Source organism: Petaurus breviceps, unplaced genomic scaffold (genome assembly GCF_028583685.1).
Source record: "Petaurus breviceps papuanus isolate PSGF00001 unplaced genomic scaffold, PetGlider_PUasm1.0 214, whole genome shotgun sequence".
NCBI classification, from domain to species: domain Eukaryota; kingdom Metazoa; phylum Chordata; class Mammalia; order Diprotodontia; family Petauridae; genus Petaurus; species Petaurus breviceps.
Genome location: NW_027185863.1, coordinates 12086993 through 12114682, shown reverse-complemented (window position 1 = coordinate 12114682; position 27690 = coordinate 12086993). Strand labels below are relative to the sequence as shown.

Below are 27690 nucleotides of genomic sequence, written 5' to 3'. Positions count from 1 at the left end.
ACTAGGGTTGTGATGCCTTCTGGCTCTGAGAAGTGTATGTACACCCTGAGCTAGTGTTTTGCTCTGGGAGCTTGCTTATGAAAAGAAACTTGTGATTCCCTGGTCGAGATTCTGAGTGGCCATATGTTCAGAGCTCACTGACTGCTCAGACATAAAGGCTCCCCAGATTCAGGGATGTATGTAAAAGTGTATAGTTGATTCAGGCAGTCAGAGTCCTGTCTGTAGATCTGCTTGTATTTTCTCTGTATTTTCTCTGAAGTTCGGGGTGCTGACTTTTCCCTTGAACTAGTGAATAAAATTGTTGACCCCTTAAACAGCTATCTTTCCTAGTAATATTTTTTGATAAATTGGTATAATCTTTCTGCCAGGAATTTATTTTAAATTTTGAATCAATATGTATTAAGGTTATCAGTTTCTAGTCTATTTTGCTTTTCTTTCCCTGATTTTAGCATTAGGGCTACATTTGTTTCAGAAAAGGAGTATGGGTAAGATATTTTCTTTCTCAGTTTCAGAGAATAATTTATATGGTATGGTTAGCAATTGTTTTGTTTTGTTTTTTAAGTTTGATAATATTCTGCTGTAGATACATTTGGACTAAGAATTGTCTCTCCCTTGGTTCTGGCCTCAGACACAACACCCACACAAAAAAAACTAGCCGTGTAACCTTGGGCAAGTTACTTAACCCCAATTCCCCTCCAAAAAGGCAAAAAAAAAAAAATTGTCTCTCCCTTTGTTAGTTCTTATATAGCTAGTTCTAGTTGATTTCCTGAGGCTGGATTATTTAAAATCACCATTTGGTATTCTGTTAATTTGGGGTATTTTATATTTTTGAAAGTAATGTTTTCTTTTGGGTTATGTTTCTGGGTATATAAACGCATAGTAGGTTCTGATAAGTCTATTTTGTTTCCTTTAAATTCATGGTGTCTTATATGCTCATTCTAAAATTTTGTGCATTTTTTTCCTTCTTCAGATTAAAATCAGATTAGCTAACAATATCAATGTTGTTAAGTTTTTCAAAGAAAGAGCTTTTAATTTTGTTTATAAGTCTTGTGGATTTTTTGGTATCTAATTTGTGTTTCTTTTGTACTTATTTCAGGGTTATTTATTGCATTTATCATTTTTAAATGCCTATTCAGTTAATTAATCCTTTTTCCTATGTTATTAGTGTACGGCTTTAGGTATATAATTTTTCACCTGAGGATTGATGTAGCTGTATAACAGAAATCCATGTTTTTGTATGCTATATGTTTATGTTTTCTCACTAGCATTGTTTTTCATATAATTATTATTTATATGATGGATTATTTGACCCACTCATTATTTAGGGTTTTATTATTACTTCTATTTAGTGTTTTTTTGTTTGTTTTCCTTAAATTGATTACTTTTTAAAGTGCTATTTTCTATAAAGAATGAACTCAAAATTTCTGCCTTTTTACTTTTCTTTGAAATTTCTCTACGTGGTCTCCTTTTGTTAAAGTGCCACATGTTATTGAATATGTATATTTTTTCAGTAGTCCCAATAAAAAGGTTCCATACATTTTTTAGCTCTAAATTCTCCAATAATGGGTTCAATTCTGTATTCCATTTTGTTTATATTTCTGTTATATTTATCCAACTCTAAGAAAGGAACATTATCCTACTCTCCTAGTATTATTGTATTACTATGTCATTTTGGAATTCAGTTCATTTTTCCTTTATGAATTTTGATGTTGCCCTATTTGGGGCATATATATATTTAATGTGGGATAACTAGGTGGCATAGTAGCTGGAGCACCAGGCTTGGAGTCAGGAAGACCTACTTCAAATCCAGCTTCAGATACTCATTAGCTGTATGACCCTGGCTAAGTCACATAACACTGTTTGCCTCAGTTTCCTCATCTGTAAAATAAGCTGGAGAAGGAAATGGCAAATTATTCCTGATTTTTGTCAAGAAAACCCCAAATGGGGACATGGCTGAAATGACTAAACAAGTTTAATATTGATATTGTTTTATGATCTATAGTCTATAATGTAATTTCCTTGTTTATCTCTTGTGAATATTTTTTTTGCTTTATCTGATAACAAGATTTCAACTTCTGCTTTTATAAAATCATATGATCCATAGCAAAATTTGCCCTTGGCTCTCATTTTTATCCCGGGTGTATTTGTGCTTTTAAGATGTGTATCTTCAGGGGCAGCCAGGTAGCACAGCGAATAAGAGCCCCGGCCCCAGTGTCGGAATGACCTGGGGATGAATCCGGCCTCAGACACTTAGCACCCACCCAGAAACACCTGGCCGTGTAACCTTGAGCAAGTTACTTAACCCCAATTGTTTAAAAAAAAAAAAAAGATGGGGGCAGCCAGGTGGCTCAGCGAGTAAGAGCCCCAGCCCCAGTGTCGGGATGACCTGGGGATGAATCCGGGCTCAGATACTCAGCACCACACCCAGAAAAAACTGGCCGTGTAACCTTGAGCAAGTTACTTAACCCTGATTGCTTAAAAAAAAAAAAAAAAGACGTGCATCTTGTAAGCAACCGATTGTAGAATTGTTTTCTAATCCAACCTTTCATTCTTTGTGATCTTTTATTCAATTCATTCATATAATGTTATGAGTTAGACTGATGTTGTCTATTTCTAATACTGTTTTTTGTTAATACTTGTGTTCCCCTTCCTCTTTTAAGTCAATACTTTATCCCTATGATCAGTTTTTAATTCTTTGATGCAATTCTTATTGTCACATTGTCTCTCCCCTCAACACCTCCCATTTGTCAACTATTCCCCTAGTTTTGTAGTTTTGCTTCTTTGATCTATTTTTCTTTATTTATTTCATTTAGTTATCTTATTCTTCCTTTTTTTTCCTTTATGTTTTCCCCTCACTTAGGGGGTTAGTTTAAAATCTCTTCTCTTCACACCAACTTTTATTTGTTAAGGTTTTCTCAAGCAAAATTATTTTATCTTCTTTATTATTCTCTATTCTTTCTACCTATTCATAAGTTTAATTCTTTGATATATGATCCATCTACTTATTTATTCCTTATTCAATTTTTTTTCTTTTTTGCTTTGTGGAGGGGGAAGGTAGGGTAATTGGGGTTAAGTGACTTGCCCAAGGTCACACAGTTAGTAAGTGTTAAGTGTCTGAGGCCGAATTTGAACTCAGATTCTCCCGACTCCAGGGGCAGTGCTCTACTCACTGTGCTACCTCGCCACCCCAATCTTTTTGTATTCCTCATAGAACCAAAACATAAAACACCAAATTTGAAGTCTTCTAGTCAATTTCTACACTATCATTTTTTTAGCATTTTCTATTGTGCCTCACTCTTGGAAGTATCTGTGCATGAAACAGATAATGGGGATTTGCTATCAAATTGCACTTTCTGTCATCTCCAGGCTCTTCCTCTTTCCCATCTACCATTAACTTTTATTTTTAATTTCATGACATTCCAGACTTCTGGGTGCCAGTTACCTCTAAGACCTCTGCTTTCCCTCCTTCTGAGGCAGGATATTGTCCATGGAGGAAGAACAATTCCTCTGAGAGAGTGTTGAGAGAGGAATAACACTCTCTCAGAGGAAGTGTTCTCCCTGTATATCAACTATCACCAGATTAGACTCTTTGTAAGATCTCTCTCTCTCCCATTATAGACATATATTTATTCTGTCATAGGAGTATGTTCCAGTGGGATGCCCTTCCCCCATTGAGTTAAGACTTGCATCTTTGCCCTCTTTTCCAATTTCTCCCTTTTGGCATTTCATTTATAGGACTTTTTCTTGATGAGAAAATACAAGAATTATATTGCTTTTGTTGTTGACCCATGGACTTGATGAAGGAATAAAAGAGGGAGGGAAGGAAGGAAGAAAGGGGGAAAGGGAGGATATGAAGGAAGGTGGAAGGAAGGAAAGAAGGAAGAAAAGAAAGGGGAATAGAAGGAAGAAAGAAAAGGAGGGAGGGAAGAAAAGAATGAAGGAGAGAAGAGAGGAAGAAAATGAGGAAGAGAGGGAAGGAAGGAAAGGAGGAAGGGAAGAAAAGGAGAGAGGAAGGGAGGGAAAGGAGAAGACCAAAGGTGGGAAGGAAAAAGGGGAAAGGGAGAGAGGGAGGAAACAAGTATTTATTGTTTATTGTGTGCCAGTCACAGTCCTTAGTGCTTTATGAATATTATCTCATTGGTTCCACATAACCCTGAGGGATAAGTGCTATTTTAATCCCCATTATACAGTTGAGGAAAAGGAGGCATACAGAGGTTTAAGTGGTCTATAGAGGGTCACAGGATTACTGTCTGAAGCCAGATTTGAACTCAATTCTTCCTGATTCTAGGCTCTGCACTATCCATTGAGCCACCTAGTTGCCTTTAGACGCAAAAGGTACATCACACCATCCCCTATGTTCTCATTTTCTCTCTCCCACCTTTTACACCTTCTCATTCTTCTATTTTGTCACACAAAATACATTGATTCATCTATAAGGGATTTGGTCTAAAATATGCGAGACCTTTTCTTCCACCCACTACTCCAGTTTCTTTACATTCTGCTTTCAACAGGCACATTAAAGGGCTATTCATTAAGCCATGAATTAGTACAACTGATTCTGGAAAACAATTTGGAACTGCATCCAAACAGTTGCTAAGTTGTGCATACCCTTTGACCCAACAATACCACTACCCAGCTTATACCCCAAAGAGATCAAAGAGAAAAAAGATCCTGTGTAAGAATTTCCAGCATCTGTGTGTATGTGTGTGTGTGTGTGTGTGTGTGTGTGTGTGTGTGAGAGAGAGAGAGAGAGAGAGAGAGAGAGAGAGAGAGAGAGAGGCAGCAAAGAATTGGAAACCAAGGAGGCACTCTAACTCTAGAATGGTTGAAAAAAAAAACTAAATATAATGTAATACTATGGTTCTATTAAAAAATCACAAAAGGGATAATTTCAGAGAAACAAGAATATTTGTATGAACTGATACAAAGTGAACAGAACCAAGAGAACAATTTATACAATAACAGCATAGTAAAGACAAGCAACATTACTCAAGAACTCTCATTGAAACAAAAACCAGGAATGGTTCCAGAAGACCTATCATGAAGCATACTATCAGATGCTTATCCTGACAGATAAGTGATGGACTCAATTGGCAGATATGACCAATGTAACCATTTGTTGTCATTTACTACGAATATTTATTAGAAGAGTTTTCTTCTTTTTTTCCTCACTTAAGGGAAGTGGGAGAAAAAATAAATGTTCATTAATTTTTTAAAGAAAATAAATTCCATGTTTATCTCTATCTCATGTACTTTTGGGGAAAAAAACTCTTAATAGTTCATCTATTGAGTTTTAACCTCTAGAGATCACTTTTTCTTAAAAAAACATAATCGCTACAGATGGAGTAATTTATTTTATTCTTTCCTTGGTAATTGTCTTTATTTACCTTTTATGTATTTCTGCTGTTTGGGATATTTGCAATTCAAATATTCTGCTTACTCTCTCTGACTGTCTCTCTATAAGAAATCCCCCAATGCCATTTTTTATTGAATGTCTTTTTTTTAACTTATGATATGCAACTTGAGTTCTTTTACTTTATATTATAGTCACATATCGTGCTTGTACTATATATGTGTTATGTTATATATTATTCCATTGTCTTCCGCAGTTTGCAGTGGGTAAATAGTCTTATGTTATTTGAATTTCCTTTCCATTACATTTGAAGGTCTTTCTCTTGGTCACTTTGAAGACATTTATTATTCATCATTAGTACTGCTAAATTTAACCACTATGTTGTATCTTAGAGTTTGAAGCATAGGTTTTTTGTTTTTGTTTTTTAGCTTGGAAACAATCTGTGGATTCTTTAAATTGCTCATTTGACTTCCAGGTTATATCGAGTAACAAGGTGGAAAACCAGAATTTGTTGTAATCCCCACAACCTCTTAAACTTCTCCAAAAGAGAAATTATGTGCCAAAGATAAAACAACTTCAGGTGTCTCTGTGATTTAGGACATCTTAAATCTAAAAAGTTTAAAAAAAAAAAACCCTGAAATCCATAAACTGATGCTTACTGACCCCGAGTTCACTAGCAATCCTCCCACCTTCCACACTACTGGCAACAATGCACTAGCAGACCCAAGGACTTGACACAGGCTTAACAAAAAAGCCTACCTCCACACCCCAGTCCCTCCCTCCTTTACAGTGTCAGAGGTCCTGGGTCCAATATGTGAGAATTCGCCTTGGTCAGGAGAGTAAGGCAGCCACAGCCCCTCAGAACCAAAAGCCTCATGGGAGCCATAACTCCATAGCACCAGTGCTGCAAGCTCCAAAACTGCCAGATATAGGCCAAAGAGCTAAGGAACAGAGGAAATGGGATAGAACATCAGAACAGGTCACTGTTTGTTAAGGGAGGGGGGAGGAGAAAGGGAGAACGGAGGGTGGTTTGAGGGGGGGGCTGTGCAAAACTCTACTAGGCTTAAGAGAAAGTGTGCAGCATCCATCTGGGACAAATTTGGACCACCTAAAGTTCCTTGAGGTGCAAACTATGAATAGCCCAGTGTGGAAGAAGGCTGAGACACTTTGAGATCCAGTCCCCAAGGAAACCACAATCATAGAAGGGATAGTAAATAAGGGAGAGGGAGTGACAGGGAAAAGTAAGGAGGAAAAACTGAAATCACCAAATATTTCAAGAACAAGAAAATTCAAAAACCTTTAACATGAAGAGATCAATTACCAGAAAAGGCACAACAACTGAAGGGAATATGGTCTCTATATCTAGTAAATGAGTTCACAATCTGAATAATGGAAATAGGAAAATGATCTAATACTTGATGAGACAAGACTCAGTGGAATTTGAGGAGAGGAACCACAAGATATGGTTCCTGAGAGAAATGAGAATTATGAAAGCAGAATTTATGAACTGCACAGTAAAAACAAAAGGCAGAATAGAAAAATGGAAATCTGCAATGGCAAGCCTCACCAAAGAAACAAAAAAAATAATAGTTTAGGAATGCAAATACACATAAGTGAAGGATAATCTAGAAGTAAAAAAAAAAACAAAAACCCAGTAACTATGCAAGCAAAACATACTAATCTCAAAAACAAGACGTACAGAGACAACCTGAATCATAGGTCTCCCAAAAGAACATAACAGGACAAGAACAAAACCCTCAACACTATAATAAAGGAATCATAACGCAGAACTTTTGAATATAGAAAATAAGATGCCAATAGAAAGAATTCACTTATCTTCAGGGAAAAAAAAAACTCAAAGCTACAAATTCCAAGACACAGTGGTTAAAATTAATGATTCCACTCAAAAACAAATTCTGCAAGTAATTAGGATGGTTGCTTTGTTTTCTGTATTAAGAAATCCTGGGAATTTTGGTGATTTGGGGGCAGGGGGAGCATTATTACCCATATTATGGTATTTCAGTTTATATGCTCTTGGCAACCTGTGATCCTTGTCTTTGCACACACTTTCCTTTAAATCAGTGACTTTTGCTTTTGTTCTTCAAGATTGTCTTTCACTGAATTATATGTCAAATCTCTGGTTCTCTCATTGGCTTCTTTGGAGACACATTACTGTGAATCCAATTTTTTTGCTCTCCTAATTATTTCTGTTGTGAAAGCCTAAGTTCTGTCACTTTTTTTTATCCAATTGATTTGTGTTTGTTTTTTTTTCCCTTCTTTCAAACCATTCTGGAATATCTCATTATTCCATGCTTTCCTGGGATTCCACAGGGTTCTGTCTTTTACTCACTCAATTTCATTTTCAATTTCAATTTCATTTGTCATGTAATATATACTTGGAGAAGTATGTAATCTTTTTTGATGTTTTAGTACTCACCCTTTCTGCTAGCTTTAGTATCTTCTGTTTTAACATTTTCTTCTTAAAATTTTTGGTACTTTTAACCCTTAAACATACATTTTGTATATATGTGTGTTTATACATAATAGCAACCTTTTTCTTAAGGTAATTCTCCACAATTTTCTAACATCCTCTTTAAGTGTTTTTTCAAAGAGCCTTGCATTTTAAACCTTGATCATCCCTGACTGCTGTAGATCTCTGCTGTGCTGAAATGCCCATGGTCTCATATACTAAGCCTCTGTATGTAACAAGTTTGGAAATTACTGAATTCTTCCTGAACTCGTACGTGCTTAGCCAGGAGCCCCTCTCTTGTGAGAAATAGACCTGGCCGTACTTCCTGATAAGATGTCAGAATGATCCTGGACATCTGGGTCTCACAATAAATCAGGGCAAGGACTATACAACTGTCCAGACCAAGGCCTGACTACAACGGATGTGCTTATCTACCATTGTCAGACTAACTTTGTTTCCCACACCTATTTTTGGTGGGTTTTGACTTTAAATATTCCCCCTTTCCCTATGGTTGGGGCAGCTCTCCTAAGGTTCCTTGGGAGACTTGTCGCTGGCCAGCTTAATAAACTGATGCTCATAAATTGACTAGGTTTGGGTTCTTTTTCTACATGTCCATTTCAGTGCAAAGAAATTGTGTTTGCTAACCAAGATGGCTTTCTGTGTTTCTTCTTGTGACCATTTTACATTTATAAATTTCTCTATGCAATGGTCATTTCTTTCATTTTCACTCTTGGAATTAAAGATCCTCCTTTCCTGGCTAGGTTTTCAATAAAGTGGACTTACAAAATTAGAGACTCCAAATTTGTAATTTATGTGTCATAAATAATGATGCATGACACAACAATTTATAGGACAAATCACAAGTTTTAAAAATCACAAGTTGGCTTTTAAATCATGGAAAATTTGGTTATGCTGAAATGTTTATTAGGGAATATAGCTGAAACTAATAGTTTAAATGAATTTTGGAGATCAAGGCTTTTAATGACATGATAGACAATTACCACAGATATATTTAATTGGGGGAAGGGCACACATTATGCTTAAACTTTTAGGAGACAGCTAGGTGTCTCGGTGAGTAGAGTACTAGGTCTCAAGTCAAGAAAACCGAAGTTCAACTCCAGCTGCAGACATTTACTAGCTATGTGATTCTAGGCAAATCACTTAAATTCTGTTTGCCTCAATCTACTGGAGAAGGAAATTGGAAACCACTGCATTATTTTTGCCAAGAAAACTCCATGAACAGTATTGGTGAGTTAGGGTCTATAGGGTCACAATGAGTTAGACCTGACTAAATAGCGTTTAAATTTAGTTTCTAATGGTTCATAACATAAATTAGTTCAATTTTAATTACTTTCAAATTTGCATAGTGGGAAATACATAAACAAATTTTGAATGATACAAAAACGATACATATGAACTCAACATATAAAAATAATTCTATAATATTTACAAATTTGTCCCTGATAATTGAAACAATAAATAATGTTTAAGTATAAAGTAAATTCCTAGGGTTTCTTATTTCTTTCATTTTTGTGAATGCACGATTTTGGAATGTTGAAATAAAACTCACCATTAGATTCTAGGAATATAGTCCAGTTTAGTTAAACATATGAATACATTTTACATTTTTATTTTTACTCATAAAATCATTCATGAGATTATGTATTGGTCCAAAGGCCCAGGGCCTAAAAATAAATTGAAAGGGAGCTAATGGAAATCAAGTGAGTTTATAAAGCAACTTAATGGCATCTTTTCTATGTAGCACCTTGTTTAATTTTCATTGAATGAGACCTTACAAACAGTCTTAGTCCATCAACATGAAGGAGTATGTGACAACTAATGACAGGCAATACTGGCCAATGTCACTGAAGTCTATGCTAATTTTTTTTTTTTTATCACAAAAGGGAGTATCTAACAGCTTTTAAAGAACTTAAAAAAAAAAAGCATAGATGCCTTAAGTCTTAACTTATGTCAATCAATCATCTTGCATTTATTAAGTGTCTAATAGTAGCAATCACTGTGGCTAGGTACTAGGGATATACAGACAAAAATAAAGGTAATTCTCACCTTTGGGGAGTTTACATTCTACTGGAGGAATACAACATTCACAGATAAATACAAGAAAAATAAATACAAAGGTGTTCTGTTATTGTTTTGTTGGAATGGGGTGGTGGCAGGACTAACAAGATCCAAGTTTTGAAAAGAGAGATTCTAAGAGGCAGAAATTAAGGAGCAAATTCTAGGCACTGGGTAGTCTGCGCAAAGCTATGGAGACAGCAGACGGAATGCTATGCAGGCAACAGCAAGTAGCTACACTTGGGTAGAGTACAAAATGTATGAAGGAAAGTAACATGTAATCATCCTGGAAAGAAATGCAGGATCTAGATTATTAATATTATTAAATGACAGTGTTTATACTTTATCTGAAAGGCAATGGGGAGCCACTAAAACAGAAAAGTTACATGGTCAGACCCTACTTTAGGAATTTTAATTTGGAAGGAAGGAGAATGAATTGAAGAGGGGAGATCCTGGATACAAGGAGACCAATTAACAATGTACTGTTATAATCCAGATCAGAGGTGATGAGGGTCTGAATTAGGGTATTTGTGGTGCAAAAACAACACATGCAGATGTAGAATTCAGGAGGTTTGGCAACTGGTTTAATAGAGTGAAAAATTGAGGATGATTCCTAGATTGCAATTGTGGGTTCCCTGAAGAATGATGTTGCACTTGATAGAAATAAGGAAGTGTTATTAGGGTGGGTTCAATGGGAAACAGAATGACAAGTTAGGGTGGATTCAAAGGGAAACACAATGACTTTGGTCTGGGATCTATTTATTTTAAGATGCAGTAGAATTCAAGATAAGTCTATCCAATAAACAGATGGCAATGTGAAAATGGAATGCAGAGAGATGAGGAACAGATGTGTTGATTTGGGAGTCATCTATACAGAGAAGATAGAGGAATCTATGAAAACTTATGAAATTACTTGGAGAAAGTGAGTGAAGAAAATAAGAGACCAGGGCATAAATCTGGAATGTATCAAAGCAAAGACAGTAGGATATGGATGATAATTCTGCAAAGGAGACTAAGAAGGATTAGACAGAGAGCATCAAAGAGGGAGTGGTCAAGAGTATTAAATGTTATACAGAGATTAAGCAGGAAAGGCCATTAGAACAAAAAGAGATCATTGTGACTTTGGAGCATGTAGGGTGAACTGTTGAGGGTTAGCTCAGAGGGGTCTGCCAAGGGTGCAAATCCAGGCCAAAGACCCCCTTGAGCCTTGTTCCTATTAGCCTGGGCCAAAATATCTCAGAAAGTTGACTCACCTCCCCACTCCACCCCACCCCTTGCTAATCTTCCCTCCCTGCAAGGTAGGCTCAGAACATTCTGGCCCTTCCTGAAACTCTTGAGCACTATAAAGCAGTGATGCATAAGAAAGCAAGGAAGCATCCCACAGGAGAAGCCACTTGCAAAGTTGCAAGTTAGGTTCCTCATGAGAAAGTATGATGTAAGTGCTTCAGCAACAGTATATAAACCCTAACCCTCAGATGCTGATTTGAGATTGCTTGGCATGCAATAAACATATGAATGCAATCCCCACCTGGTCCATGATTCTTCATTCATTCAGCGATCTCCCATTTCATTTGGTGCTGCAAAGGTGCAAGTATCAGGAGCAGATTTAGTTAAGTGATGAGGTTGGAAGCCAAATTGCCAGAGGCCGGGGTGTAGGAGGTAACAAGGGGCTATAATGAATGTAGACAGGTTTTTTTGTAGGAATATGGTGGTAAAAGAGAGAAGACATAGGATGAGAAGTTAAAGGGAATGGTAGGTACAAAGAAAAAATGTTTTTAATATGAGGAACATTTGATTATGTTTGTATGCAATGGGAAAGCAATAAGTTTATAAGAAGAGATTGAAAATCTGGGGGGAACAAGGAAGTCATTGACAAAAATGGTTCATGTATGCCAAAATGGCACAGAACCATAAACAAAATAGATGCCCAGAGTTTTTTAAATGGCTTCACAAATTTTCAAACAGGAATGCAATGGAATATTACCGTGCTTTAAGAAGTGGCAGATGTGAAGTACACAGAAAAGCATGGACTTAGATGAACTGATGGTGAATGAAGTAGAGTCATAAATACAAAATACAAGGTTATAACAATATAAATGGAAAAAGAACCATAATTCACTCTAACTTGAATGCTGTGAAATCATAAGAACCAAGTTTGGCAACAAACAAGAGCTATGAGAAGACACCTTTCTCAATTCTTTGGCAGGGTTGGGGATTCAAAGACATGGAACACTGATCATTTCTGTTCAACTTATTTGTTGACTAGTTTTGCTCAATTTTCCTCTTTTTAAATATTTTTGTTGTTGTTGTAAGGTATGGGTCTCTGGTGGGGAAAGGGAAAAGGGGAGATAAAGGCAATGTCAAAACAAAAAAAAATAATAATTTTCTTAAGGAAAAAGAAAATTAGGGAAGAGAGGATGATTAAAGACAAAAACAGGAGGAGGCATGGGGTCAAGGACACAAGTATAAGCGTTGGAGTTGATGTTGATAAGGAGATTCTCCTAGAGTAGACCAAAAAAAGGAGACAAAAGATGATTGTTGAAGTGATTTGAAGAGTGGCAAGGGAGCTCTTACTGGATCGCCTCAATTTTTCCACTGAAGTATGAGGTGAAGTCCTCTTCTAAGAAGGAGAGAGAAATACTGGTAACTCCAGGAGAAAAAACTTGTATTGGCTCCTGTGGAGAGTATGACAGTGTCAGAAAAGGAAGAATAAAAGGACTGAAAGGAAGTAGTGAAGGCCCAGTTGAAACTGGATAAGAAATTTACGATGGACCATTGTATGGTTTCCAACTGTAATGTTCTGCAGCAATGGAAGTATTAGGGGAGAGGGCAGATGGTAGAAATCATCTAGTGCTGGAGTTCAAAAAGAATGAACAAGAATTGTAGGACAATGGGGTAAAGGAGTTCAACCGTATGGAACAGTACAAAGCTGAACTGGTTAAAAAGGGTCAAGATTTGGAAGATTCAATAGCAATATGTGGCACTATATTTATAAATTATTCATGTTTTGGTGGATTAAATAATTCAACTCTCTATGCTTTCATTATTATTATTTGCTTTTTGGAGGGGGGAAGGCAGGGCAATTGGGGTTAAGTGACTTGCCCAAGGTCACATGGCTAGTGTCTGAGGCCAGATTTGAACTCGGGTTCTCCTGACTCCAGCACCGATGCTCTATTCACTGTACCACCTTGCCACCCCCTCTATGCTATTTTTTAAAAATATTATCAAATTAAAATTATCATGTCTTCATATTTAAACTATTAAGAACTCTGAACTTCATTGAGAATTTACTTCTGCATTGCCAATAATTGTGATGTTTCATTCTCTAATTCAAATTTCTAATTGCAAGGAATTTAGAATAGATAAGATGAGAACAAAGAAATGGGATTCTAAGGAAGAAACTGCTGAATTTCATTCTTCTTTCTACATATTAAGTACCACCATAAGATCTCATTTCCTGACTTTGGAGAACGAATAATAACAGATAGTGTAACATTTTAAACCTAACTCTCTCTGTTCTTCACATAAAGTATAATTCTTTCCAAGGTAGTCAAGAAATAGACAATATATTTCAAAGATAATTGTATTTTAATTTTCCTAAACTTTTATGTATGGAACATAATAAATGGAGACTTAAAATGACTTGATATAATGATATTTTTACCAAAAAAATCTCTCTAACAGTAATATATAAATATTTACAATGAAAAAATAGCCAAGCCAAAAGGATATGTTCATTATATGAATCAATTTCTTTCTAATACACATCAGAATTTTTAACACAAAATGTTTCAATCACATCTATCTATATTTACACATAACTTCATCTGACAATTTTGAAATCTAAACTTAAATTATTTATGTATGTTTGTTTTATGTTTATTCTATTAGTATTTTTCTATATTTTTGCATATGACTTTTAGAAGTTACCTGAAATAGTAAATCAAATATAAAAATGTAAACCTTGAAGCAAGAAAGAAAACAAATGTATGTAAAGTTAATGTATCAAGATACAAAGGTTCTCACACAGGCAAGTACATTACAACATTAAAATCAGTATAATAAAACACTCCATGTATTTTCTTGGTAAGGACAATATTTCAGGTTTTGATTGATTTATTAACAAAAACTGTCTCTAAAGAGGATGCTTTAAAAAAGTTAATGACATCACATCTTAGCTCAATACCTGCTTTCTCTAAAAGAAATTGTGATTTTTGAAATGATGAATATAAATAAAGGTATAGAGCTTAGAAAACTCCAACCAAACATGACATTCTTTAAATATGAAGTTTCAAAAAAATAATTTGGAATAGTGCAAACCAATCTATTTAACTTAGTAATATAACAAATATATTTAATTTCAATGTATAAACAAGATTTGCTTTTTGTATTTCTACCATGATGCCACACATTCACATGTCTGAAGTACTTATGGGCAGACAGAGCTGCAAGCCATTTGGTTTTCATTCCTAAGTGTGGAACTTTATGTCCAATCAAATATTCAACATCCTTTATAGATTCAATAGCCGGTTTTGGAATTTGTTCACATATGGGAACTACGGCGCCCTCTAGTGCCCAAAGACATTCGAAGTCTTGGCTCTCTTGCTTTATAATGTTCATTGAAGTCCAATCTAAAGCTAAGAAACCGAAGACTCTCATCAGAACTTGTTGTCAGTAACACCAAAAACTGCTGTACAATACCCTAGAGGAAAAGTAAGAAAGATTCAGTTAAAAAGGAAAACAAAGACAAAACAAGAAAAAGGCTTGACAATCCTCAAAATTTATGTCCAAAGTTGCAATCCTTTTTTTTCCTTGGCTTAGATTCCAGATCAAATAGAACCAAAATATACCAAAGCTTTTGTATCCTGAAAGTTAACTATGGGAAAAAAGCATTTCAGAAAATTAACTATTTTGTTCCTTCCTCACCTTAAATTCAACAGCAGTAACAATGAGTAAGGTAATGAAGCAAAACACAATACAACTTTGTGGTTCTTTAGAGTTAAATCTAAAATTCTGAAGAGAATTTAAAAAAAAAAACTCATAGGAGGTTCACTGAAGTAATTTATTGCACATAGCTGGAGCTTAGCAAATATTCAATGAATGAATACTTAAGAAGCTACTATACTTATTTCAGTATTTCAAGAATGTGTGACTTTTCATAGGATGAGTATTTCTTCTACCAATGCAACTCTCACAAAATTGATTTACTCTTCCAGAACTGATAGTCAAAAAATTCACCACTCTTCAGTCAAATTAGTGGTATGTGTCTCCAAAATTAGCTAGACTTGTCCATAGACAAAAGATGTGTGAACTGTCATTGGGTCTGTATTCAAAATGTTTCCAACATGGTAAAATCTGCCAAAGCAAGCACTTTGCCAGAATTGTCTGAGAGAACCCAGCATCATCTCCTTACTACAATGAGGTGCTGGAGTAAAATTTTAAATTCCACTTCTTCACTAATAATAAAACTATAAAGAGAGTATTTCAAATGAGTAAAGGAACTAATAAAAAAAATATATACCAAACAATTCACTTCAAATTACATGTATAATCACTTTTAATCAATTATACATATCCATTCAATGAATATTTATTCAGTATATACTACATGAAAGACACTGTCAATTTAGAACTAAACCTAAATCCTTGAAAAAGAGGGAAAGCAAGCATTAAACATTAACATTAAAAAGACTATAGAATTAATAGGATGTGAAGCTTGTCAAATTTTAGATTTCTATTATCACCATAACTTTTTTATGGAATAAAGAGGTACTTAAGAAATCTCCAAATATCATGAAGACTAATAAACTAATGGACACCTATCTGCCTAGGGCATGATTTGTTGCCCTAATATGTTTCTTTGATTTCCCTAAGGATAAATGTCATCTGAAAAAAGAATGGACATGGACACACTGCTGAAATCTATATTAATCTTAGCTCTTTAAAATTTGACCGATCCTCTTCTATTCTGATTTGAAAAATAAGTATTGGAGATAAAACAGTATTTTAGGACATTCACAAAGCTATCAATGTGTATAGGTAAAACTAACCTAAAATGGGGTGGCTAGGTGGCGCAGAGAATAGAGCATTGGCCCTGTGAATAGAGAATTGGCCCTGGAGTCAGGACAACCTGAATTCTGATCCGGCCTCAGACACTTAACACTTGCGAGCCTGTGACCTTGGGCAAGTCACTTAACCCCTATTGCCCAGCCCTCCCCCCTCCAAAAAGAAAAAAAAAATGAGGTAATACATGTACCATCACTATGTACACACATATATTCATTTATTCATTCAACAAATATTTATTGAGCACCTAACTACTTACTATTTGTAAATAAAAAGGAAGCACAGAGAGATAAAATGAATGAGGCATGATCTCTATCTGCATGGAATTTATATGCTAGCAGGAGAAAATCCATCAAAGCCACCACCACCTTCCTTCCAGTCCTCCTCAACACTTCATTCTTCTTCAAAACCCATATCCTATCAGTTATCAAATTTGGTCCATTCTAACTCCAAAACATTCTCAAATCTATCTCCTCCTCTCCATTCAATCCAAAACTAACCAAGATTGTATAGCCTTACAAGCTCTCACCAGGACTACTGTAATAGCCTCTTAACTAGTCTCTCTGCCTTATTTCTCCTCTCCAATCCATATTCCACATAACTATCAAATTGATATTTCTAAAGCTCAATTGACATGTGTCATGCCTAAAGCATGACACTACACTGCTCAAGAAACTTCAGTGTTGTCTCCAGAATAAAAATTCAAACTTCTCTGTTTGGTACTTGACCTTTCAAGATTTACTGTGTTCTCCAGACCATAACACACTCTAGTTCTGGCCAAACAGGTCTGTTTACTGTTTCCTCTACTTGAGAACCAATCCCCTACTTTTGTACCTTTGTCTAGACATCTCCCCCCACCCGCTTCTTCGAAAGTCACCTCACATGTCACCTCTTTCTTACTCAAGGTCATTCCAATTTCCCCTTTGTTAACTACCTCTCAGGGTTGTTGTGAGGATCAAATCAAGTAGTATCTGTAAAGTACTTAGTGTAGTGCCTGGCTCATAGCAGAGGCTTACTGAGTGCTTATTCGCCTCCTCTCTCCCCATGTTACTCACACGCATTTCACCTTTATCCTTTAGTGCATGTTATGTCCCCCACCCAGCAGCAGGTAAACTCCTTGACGTTAGGGACAGTGCTTCTTTCTGTCTTCCATTCCCAGCACTGTCAGGGCGCTTAATAAAGGTTTGCTGAATGAAAGTATAATGTACTAAGTTCAGTAAAGGAGGAAAACAGTTATAACAGTTAAGAGCAGAGAAGAATTACTTTCTACAACTAGTTTGGGAAGGGAAGTTCCAAGATGCACTTGAACAGAGCCCTGAAGAACAGATGGAGCAAGTGAAAGGCGGGGAGGGGAGATCATTTCAGGCAGAGAGAATAAATAGCATGAACAAAAATGCAGAAATTATAAGGTATCTAGTTGTAGAGAGGTGGAGATGAGACTCCTTAGAGGGTCATATCATTGCCCCAGGGGGCAGTGGGTTAATAATAAGGAATAAATGATTAGCCAGTCAGAGGATGGAGCAATAGTCTCCTGCAAAAGTCAATCATGGGTTTTTTTTTTTTTTAAAGCAATCGGGGTTAAGTAACTTGCTCAAGGTTACACAGCCAAGTGTTTTCTGAGTGGGTGCTAAGTGTCTGAGCCCGAGATTTGATCTCCAGGTCATCCTGACACTGGAGCCGATGCTCTTACTCGCTGTGCTACCTGGACGTCCCTAATCATGGGGTTTTAATCCAATACAACCACACCTAACAACCCTCTCTCCACTACATCCTCTACTATGGACAATCTCCCCCTTCTGAGATAACTTCACTTATAATTCATTAAAAATAATTTTCAGGGAGGTTATAAGCTACACTACTAATAACTACGGGTATCATTGGGAAAAATCTGTCCCTGCTCCATTCCCCAGATCACATCATAGTGGTGGTAGTCCGCCTACAAGAAAGGTTCTGCACAAAAAGGCAGGGACAAATTAGTAAGAACTCTCCCTACCCCGTTTTCATTCTGTGTAGGACAGAAAGTTTTATGGGATGAGCAGATACACTTGAATTGTAATCTGAATCACAGTTATCACTGAATTATCTTCCACCACCACTGCTACCCTGCTCCCAAACATACCCATCTTCCAAACTTCTCTATTACCATGAAGGGCACTACCATCTTTCTAGTCATCTAAATTCCTACAACTTCAGTGCTGTCTTCTATGCCTCATTCTCTTTACCTCACATATCCAAAAGTTGACAAATCTTGGTTTTTCCAACTTTCAAATCTTTAGCATGTTTTTTTTCTTTCATTTTTCATTTTCACATCTCTCTCCTTTTCTTTACTCACATAGCTATGACCCTAGTTCAGAAACTAGTGGCCTCTCACACTTAAGACTATTGTAACAGCCTTATGATGACTCTCCCTGCTTCAAGTCTCTTCCCATTTCAATCCATCCTCCACATGGCTCCCAATATGATTCTCTTAAAGTACAGGCCTGACCATGTCACTCCCCTACTCATAAAATCCCAGTAGAGCCTTTCTGACTTCAGGATCAATTACTTTATCTTTATCTCATCCTTTTTAAATGACTATTTTAATCTGAGTTTTATAATGTATGTAATTATTCATACAAGAAAACATGGAAATAATTTATAAATAAGTAAGTGTGCATATACTAGGCATGTGTGCTCAAAATTTTTTTCTGATAGGAATACACAAACAGAAAAAATTAGAAACCCCCAAACTATAATATAGGCTGTGTGAAAGAGAACAGTGAGAGCCTATTCTAGATGATTTCAAAGTTAGGTTGTGCCACTTCTTGAATTCAATAGATAATGATAAATCTTTTCTCAGTCCTCTTCCTTAAACTCACCCCCAGATTCCTGTAAACAACACAACACCCCGTCTCACCTTGTTAGAACCACTAGAAGCCACAGAGAGCAACCAAGAATAACTAAGTGTGGGAGGAGTCCCTGTTTCCATTTATCTTATAGATGGAGAAAAAGGGATCCCCACAACCACTGCTGGATGGAGAAAAATGTGTTCCTGGTCCTCTAAAATGAAGTTCCAAATGTGTATTTCTACAACTATACATGGTAGTTGAGTTTTATAGCATTATAGAACCACAGTTCATAGAATCCTTGAATTTTACTTTACATTATTTTTACAATATTTTATTACAATATAAAAACATAACTATTATTATGGGATAAACATATTTTTGTAATCAGGTTTAAAAAGCTAACACCCATTTATAGACTTATTCCTATGGTAAAGAAAAAAACATTGAGAGCTCCAAACATACAAATTATAATACAAGTAAACTATTTTCAAGTCAATGATTGCCATATATAAAAATATAGTCAGACATATCATGTGTGTGATGAGGAAGGGAAAAGGCAAGAAAGAAAATTAAAATTTTTCCTGTGGAATATTTTTGCTAAAAATGTAGAAAATGATTTCCTTTTGAGTGATGAATTTAAAATAAAATGATATGTGAAGCTCATTAAAAGTAAATTTGAATAATTTTTCTTTTCCACAGGTATGGGACTCTGGGTGTGCACTCATTTATGAAACACTGAATGACAAATAGCTGCTGACACACTACTATTTCAAGATCTCCTACAAAGAGAACAGAAAGAGTTTCCTTTCTGTGAAGGAAAGAGACTTATGAATGGTAATGATTTACAAAGAAGATTAAGACTGTAATTTGAGTGCAATTGGGATTATACTGATTAAGATTACTTTTTTAAAAAATCTATTAAATCCATCATGGAAATGTGTAATGGTAAACAGGACCATCATAGTTCCTTTTAAAAATGAGTATGTAAGACTTTTTTAAAAATTGCAAATTACTCACTATATTAACTCCTTTACAATTGTGTTGCTTATTTTAATTAGTAATATGGAGTTAAACAGCAGGTATACATTTTGAAATTCATATTAAAAATAAATTATGTATAGAAGTAGCTTATAGACACTTTATACAAAAGCCACCTATATTTTAAAAATAATTTTGCACTACACACATGATTATAATTACATGTGGTCATTAACATCTTCATATTTTTTGCAACAAAAATGCAAAATAGGACAAAATAGGAAAGAGAGAGTTAAATAAAATAAACTGGCATAAAGGTCACTTCTCATTTTTGTCTCTGAAATGAGTTTTTTGTGGTCAGCAACTGTTGACTGACTTTAAAGAATCAAAGCAAGATCTGGCATGAGCAACTCTCTTTAAAGATAGATTAATAAACTAGATTCTGTTGGAATAGCTTGTTTTGAAGATGAATTTTAACAATCAAATATTTGCTACACAGCAACAAATGGAAATAATTCTTTGCTACTACTGTGTCACATACCTGGTAAAAATGTGTCAATATTCGCAACTGGGAACACATTTTTGGTATAGATTCTTCAAATTCTCTAATCCTCTTTTCTTCTTCTTCTTCCTCTGCTGCTGTGATTCCCCACTGACCCTGTAAAATACAACATTCCAAATTCCATTGAAAATTTTAATGATGTCAAGTTTAAAAAGAAAAACCACATTCTTAACAATGTTGAAATTACATAAGATATGAACACAATGTGTTAAGGCTCATATTATTTTAAACATTCTAACAAATAAGAATTTGCCTGTCCAAGCAGTGACTTACTCCAATAATAATGCCAGTATTCAAAATAATTTTAGAACTCTTGCTATTATAGCCAGTTTTTATTAGCCATACAAAAACCCCCCTTTATGGTCAGTCATACCTTGTTTATAACGAAAACCATTATTCAATTTCATTATTAACCAGTTCTGCCTCTATGAATGACATTTTTTCCAAAACCAAATGTCTTTAAAGGTGATGACATCTCACATTGAAGATAATTAAAAATATGTATTAGAGACTTTAAAGGCATTCTCAGAAGAGGAGGTCTCAGATGTTTTGCGCTATGATAGTATCATTGAAACAAGTCTATATGTATCATCTTCCCCCAAGGTAACATTACTTTGAAGCAGTCATTTGGATGTATTCTGTTATGCTATCTTAAAAAAAATTAAATTACTCTACAATACCACAGTATACCCAATTACTAACTTCTTAAAGCTGGATGGGACATTAAAGGGCATCTTGGTCTAATACTCAAATGTTATAGATGAAGAAAAAGAGGTTAAAGGAAGTTCAATGAATGAGTGAATGAAAAAGCATTTATTAAGTACTACAATGTGCAAAGAAAGTGCTGTGAAAAACCCTGCAACTAGGGGTGGCCAGGTGGCTCAGCGAGTAAGAGCACTGGTTCCAGTGTCGGGATGACCTGGGGATCAAATCTGGGCTCAGATACTCAGCACCACACCCAAAAATAACTGGCCGTGTCACCTTGAGCAAGTTACTTAACCCCGATTGCTTTAAAAATAAAAAAAACCCTGCAACATATATAGTAGGCTTCCGCTTTAGGAAAAATGGAAAGGTCTAGGAACCCTTCGGGTACAGTAACAAAGCAGGTTATGTGTCTTCTTTAGTGTCATCTCTATTAATGAAATCATACTTGTTTCTGACGTTAAACCATATGACACAACAGGGACTTTGGGGGTAAAACCTTTCTTTTCTGGGTATTCAGGTTATCTGGCTGCTGAGTAGGCTGGGGCCATGGATGGCACAGGTCACATCTCCACAAAGGCTGTTTCTCCTGCAGGACAGCTGGAGGGGGTGAGCTGGAAGCAGGCTTAGTGCTGGGGGTGCTTTGAGGGGAGGGAAAGCATTTCTATTCCTTAGCCTTTTAGGCTTACCTGACCTTCTCTGATAGTTGATCAGCAGTTAGAACTGGCAGTGGCTGTGATAGTGGGCCTTTTCTCCACAGGAGTCATACCCCGCGATGACAGTTATGCAAACAGTACTAAAAACAAAGCTAATAGTCTGAGACATGCCGTTATTTCTGGAGCTCTTAGGGAGCTCCAGGATTTTAGGCAAGAGATGATAGTAAAAGTCTTGGTGCTGGTTTTGACCCACTTGGTACATGTTATCTCCTTTCTCTCCATGATGTATGCTTTAACTAGACTGGCTTACCTGCCCCAGCTGTTGTTCATCCTTCATTTTCAAAGAAGACCAATGACATCATGGGCAATTTCTTGACTTGAACTGAATTTAATTGAGGTAGAGTTATACACAGTTGTCAGGCTCACTGCTGCAGTCATCAAATGCCAGTGGCAGGACAAAAGACAAGATAACTGGTGATGTGCTGAGATGGGACAGAGACCAAGGATGACCTTGGTATCTTTGATGTCTGATCAAGCTCTGAGTACTACATAGTGCAGGGGTGAGGAACCTGCAGTTTCAAAGGTACGTGTGGCCTTCTAGGTCACTGGGTACAGCCTTTTGACTGAATCCAAATTTTACAAAACAAATCCTTTTATTAAGGCCTGCTTTAGCTGCCTTCATGAACACTGGAATAAATTGTTTTCATCCATCCATTCTGCTGGGGTAGATACCTCCCTAACTCACTGACAGGTCTGAGGCCTGTCAGTTACTCTCAATCTGGTTTAAACTGTGTGCCAAGGTATAGCCACTAGTTGTGCTACAACTTCTTGGAGTCACAGCTAAGTTTCAGGCAGATATTCAGGGTGTGGATGAACAGCCCTGAAAAGGACTCAGAAAGTCCTCATACCAGAGGTGCTAGTCCTCCCTGAAGGGGCACCCCAGGCAGCCCCAGCATGGGCAGCGCCCCAGACAGCCCCGGCATGGGTGGCTGATCAGTAGTAAGTGACAGTGGTGACTAGAAAAGTTCTCCATTTCCCCACAAGGGTTGCTCTTCTGAATGATGGTGGTCTGAGAGATTTTACTTTTGATAAAACTCTTGAACTTACCTATCCACCTGCAGCAGTCAGTCAGCAGTTGGGGTTGTGACAGATTTTGGCTCAATGTAATGAAAAACTAACAGCTGCAGTTCTCCTAAAGAGGAATGAGCTGCTGAAGGAGATAGCAGGACCCCTAACAGGAAACCTTAAGGTTATACACATCGTAAGAGTGGTTATAAAACTAGGACCTCTGACACCAGAACTACTGCTCTTTCCATGATATGTGCTGACTCCTAACCATGTCCTTTCAACAGTGTTAACTGTTACTTCCAACTAATTTATTCTTTTAAAAAACCTAAAAACAAATGATAAATACTACAATGACTAAGTTTGGCCTCCTTTCTTTACTGTGGGTATGGAATACTTTAAAAGGCAAGTAGGAATTTTCCTTCATAATAAAAAAGCTAGGGTAAAAATCTAAAAACTCAGAGATAATTCTTTTAAATTATATTTTGTTCCAGCATATTTTCTTCTTTTTATGCCTAAATTCACTACCCTAATTCTGACTTCCAGTAGCGGCTTTTGGGTTAAATGTCACCAGGCCTATACTAACTGGAAGGAGTCTTCTTCCTAAGTTCTTCAAGGCATTTTTTCTTGTTTCAAATATCTCCAGAGTATAATACTAGCACCACAATACTGAACTTAAGTTAGTTTATGTTATTCTTGTAATTGTAGTGACACCTTACCAGAAAAGACTGCCCAAGTGAAGCAGACATATAGAATATGAAATCCTGATGAATTTACATTTTTATCAGAAATCTGCATTCTCCTTTACTTCAGGTATGCAACCTGAAAATGTTGGAGGAAGCCACCAAATTGAGTCTAATGCATGTCAATATGCAAAAATTATAAACCTATTTATAAAGGTAATTTATAATTATATTATAGCATGTTAGTGCTATAATATTTAGTAAGGCACTTCAACAAGACATGTTATTAACTATTATGGTAGCACTCTGTGTGAACAGTAAGTAATTATAACTTTGTTAATCTTATGAAATCAGCAAATTCATTAAGTTTGATATCAATTTGACAATATTCTTTTCCTGTAAAATTTTAACTAAGTTCTATCTGATTTTAGTCCATTAGGACTATGGTATACTTGAAAGATCAGAGGATCTTGATTCTGAGGATTTGGGTTTAATTCCACCCCTGTATTTACTGCCTATGTGATACTGGTTGACTCACCTTACAAGTCTAGGCCTCAGTTTTCTTATCAGTAAAGTAAATGGGTTTGAGTCAAGTTAATTCAATAATTATTTATTAAACTTGGATCAGAAAGACTTAAGACTAAGCATCAGACTATGTGACTGTTAAGGTCACTTCTGGCTCTAATCTTAAAATCATCAGATGCATTACAAAGTATAACCCTTGAAAAAAATCCAACTATACTCTCAGAAGAGTAATTTTCCATCTACTCTGAAATAAAATAAGCTACTATGCTCCCAAAGGGTCAAATGAACAATTTTCAAAAGAAGAAATGCAAACTATCAACAACATGTGAGAAATGCTCAAAATCACAACCAAAGAAATATAAATTAAAACAAGTAGAGGGTATCTCCTTATACTCATCAAAATTAGCAAGGATGGGGAAAACATGATGGTGGAAGCACTGATGGAAGACAAACACATAAATTTACTGTTGATAGATCTATTAATTGGTCCAACAATTCTATAAAACAAGCTGAACTTTTACTCAATGCTTAGCATATTATAAGTGCTTTTTCATTCATTTTGTTAATACATTCATTCTTTTTTATTTTATATTCAATTCCAGATTCTCTCCCTCTCACCACACATTGGAAAGTAAGAAATAAAAAGTCCATTACAAATATGAAGTCATATAAAACAAATTTCTGCATTTACTACAGTCTGAAAAAAAAAAGTACAAGAAAGAAAAAAGGTAAGATAATTTAACAGTAAGTAGAAAGGCCCAAAGAAGTTAAACATAAGAACAGAGATATGACTGCATCCCTATCAATTAGAGGGTGATAAAGAAACACTGCCAATCTTAGAGTTTGGAAAGGGTGAGAAAGGCATACCTAGATTTCCAAAATGAGAAAAAGTGAAGTGATAGGGAATCAAAGTGGAAGAAGATGGACAACTTAAGGACTGAAATGTTGTCATTTGAGGCAAGGGAATTAAAGACTAATGTAACTGGTGAACTGATGATCTTAACATGTGATGTGGCATAACTTTGCCCTTCTAGGTTGGGAAAACATTTTGTTATGGTGAATAATAGATTAGAGCAGGGGTGGGGAACCTGCTACCTTAATGGGAATATGAAGATCTTCCCCACCCCTTAATAAGCCTAAGGGAATTTGAAAACCTTCCCTGCTTTGAAAAGATACTCTGCCCCCAACAGACAGAACGTAATCACATGAAGCCGGTGATGGGAAGAATTTGCTGAAGGGTGGAGCAGAGCCCATAGGAAGCTAAGAGTCAGAGCAAGCTAGACAGTTGGGAGGAGAAAATGCTTCTGAGGGAGACAGATTTGTAAGTAAATATTGGTCTTGTGTTGATTTGTGGGAAGGCTAAAGGATGGTGTGGCTATGTGCTACACTGCAGTGTAATTAACTTCTATGTTGCTATGATGGATTCCATTTCCTGGTGTTGAGATTTGGTTTTCTGGTGTCTGACTAAATGTTTTGCTTCTGTCTTCTATATGGAGAATCTGTTATATTTTGTGATTAAGCACCATGCAGGTATATTTATAGTAACTGTAGGTCACTACATATAGGTCCTGTGAATATTGCATTGGTGCTACAAGAACCTAGACTTATCAAAGGCATCACTTTTGGGGGGAGAAGAAGGAAGATATTCAGGTCACTGTAATAAGTACAGTAAGTTTCAATATCATATATATACCCTGTATTTCTCTATCTGCTATATGGCAAAAATATAAAGTTTATATCATAGCCACTCCTCAAAGATGAATTGCAAATAGGATGAATTATAGCTGTTTTGAGTTTGTTTGCCTTTATTTTAATGACAATGAATTTAATCTTTAAAATCACACTACTTAGTAGACATTCAATATTTTGATGTGATATCTAAATATCCCGTGACCAAAAATTTTAGCAAGAATATCATCAGATTTATTCCTGTTTATGACTATGGCAAAGACTTTTAGAATGAAGCTCCGATTTTCAAAGTCCACTCATAAAGCTTTTTCAGGCATAGTAACTCTCAGAAACTATCAAGGGCTGCAATTTGTATCAGTATAGACAGTATCCATACCAATCAAGTCACTAACGTCCTCAAGAACAGAGTGTGATTTCAAACCATACCTCAATTTCATTTTGTTTTTTCTTTTCCTCAAATTGCAGCCTCCTCTGTAGCTCTTCCAACGCAGCTCTGTTTATTGCATCTTGTGCATTCTGAAGTTCAATAATTTGATCAAATACAGCCCGAAGTTGATTTAAAAGGACCTGGGAAATTAAGAGATTTAAGATTTCATTTTTACAACTAGCAAGATCAACATATGCCAGTATTCTTTTCTCTTTTTTTAAATATCAACATCAACAAAAGAGAGAGAAAAGGCAAACCAATGGATTTATTATATAATTTTGAAAATCACCAAGAAAACCTCTAATAAAATTTTAAACATTAATAAACATTAATAAAATTGCAAGCAAAACATTAAAAGGTTATTAAACGAATAAGAAATAAAGGAAAATATCAGAAACTATTCTGCCAAATTACATGCCAACAAAATGAATAACTTAGATGAAATGAATGAATATGTATAAAAACATAAAAATACTCAGATTAATAAAAGAACTAGGTTTAAATAAGTTCTTATCAACAACAAAAATTAAACAAGCCATAAATGAACTCCCAAAGTTACACCTCCAAAACCAGATAAACTGACAAGTAAATTCCATCAACCAAAGAATAATTAATTCCAATATTATACAAACTGTTTGGGAAAACACACACACACAACTAGAAACAGAAACTTGTTATACCAAACTAAAAAAAAAAGATTATTTTATTAACATAGAAAAAAAAGTGAAATTCAAATATAAGAAGAAACGGATAGAAGTTCAAGAGAAATAATGAAAAAATTAGGAAAGAGACCTAGCAGTACTAGATCTTAAACTATATTATAAAACAGCAATCATCAAAATGATTTGGTACTAGCTAAAAAACAGAGAGGTCAGTGTAACATATTAGGTATACAATATTCAGAAGCAAATAACACTAGTAGCTTAGTGTTTGATTAACCCAAAGTGCCCAGATATTGGGATAGGGGCATGGTTTTTTGACAAAAATCGCTAGGAAAACTAGAAAGCAGTCTAGCAGAAATCATGTATAGATCATCATATGCCAACTTATGTTCTAAACAGGAATTTTTTATGTCTTTCATGTATCTAAGAAAATCTGAAGAGCAAGGGAAAAAATATCTTTCACAACCATGAATAAGATAAGAGTTCATTCAATAGTTTAAAAGTTTTTTATACAAACAAAACCACTGTGGCTACAGCAGAAGAAAAACAAGCAACAGGTTAAAGATCTTTGCATCAAGTCTCTTATCCAAAGTAAAAAGTAAGATCTCTTATGATAGATTGAAGAGAATCAGAATGCAACGTGTAACAACAGTATAAAGAAAAGCAACTTTGAAAGACTTAACTCGGATCAACACAATGATCAATTTCTGATAATGAAGCATGCTACGCCCCCCCCTACTGACATTGTGATTATGTAGTCAAGATGTAAAAGACCGAATAAATACATTTTTTAACATGGACAATAAAGAAATTTGTTTTTGCTTGTATACATATTTATTACAAATGCTTTGTTTTTCTTTTACATCCCTCACCCCAGCGAGCAGAACGGGAGAAAGAGGGCAGGTATAGGTTAGCAGCAAAAAAAAAAAAAAAAAAAAAAAAAAAAAA

At 35.6% G+C, this 27690-nt stretch overlaps 1 protein-coding gene across 1 annotated transcript in view; it reads right to left on the bottom strand.

Moving 5' to 3' along the window:
• Window positions 1–9400: 9400 nt before the first annotated feature.
• TUBGCP3 (tubulin gamma complex component 3) overlaps window positions 9401–27690 on the bottom strand; it is a 180888-nt gene continuing 162598 nt past the window's right edge. Inside the window, exons 20-22 of the mRNA XM_069094097.1 lie at window positions 26080–26220; window positions 20313–20429; window positions 9401–14601 (exon numbers count right to left, since the gene is read on the bottom strand). Coding sequence (XP_068950198.1) covers window positions 14443–14601; window positions 20313–20429; window positions 26080–26220 — 417 coding nt within the window. The 3' untranslated portion in view covers window positions 9401–14442. The remainder of the gene's footprint in view (window positions 14602–20312; window positions 20430–26079; window positions 26221–27690) is intronic.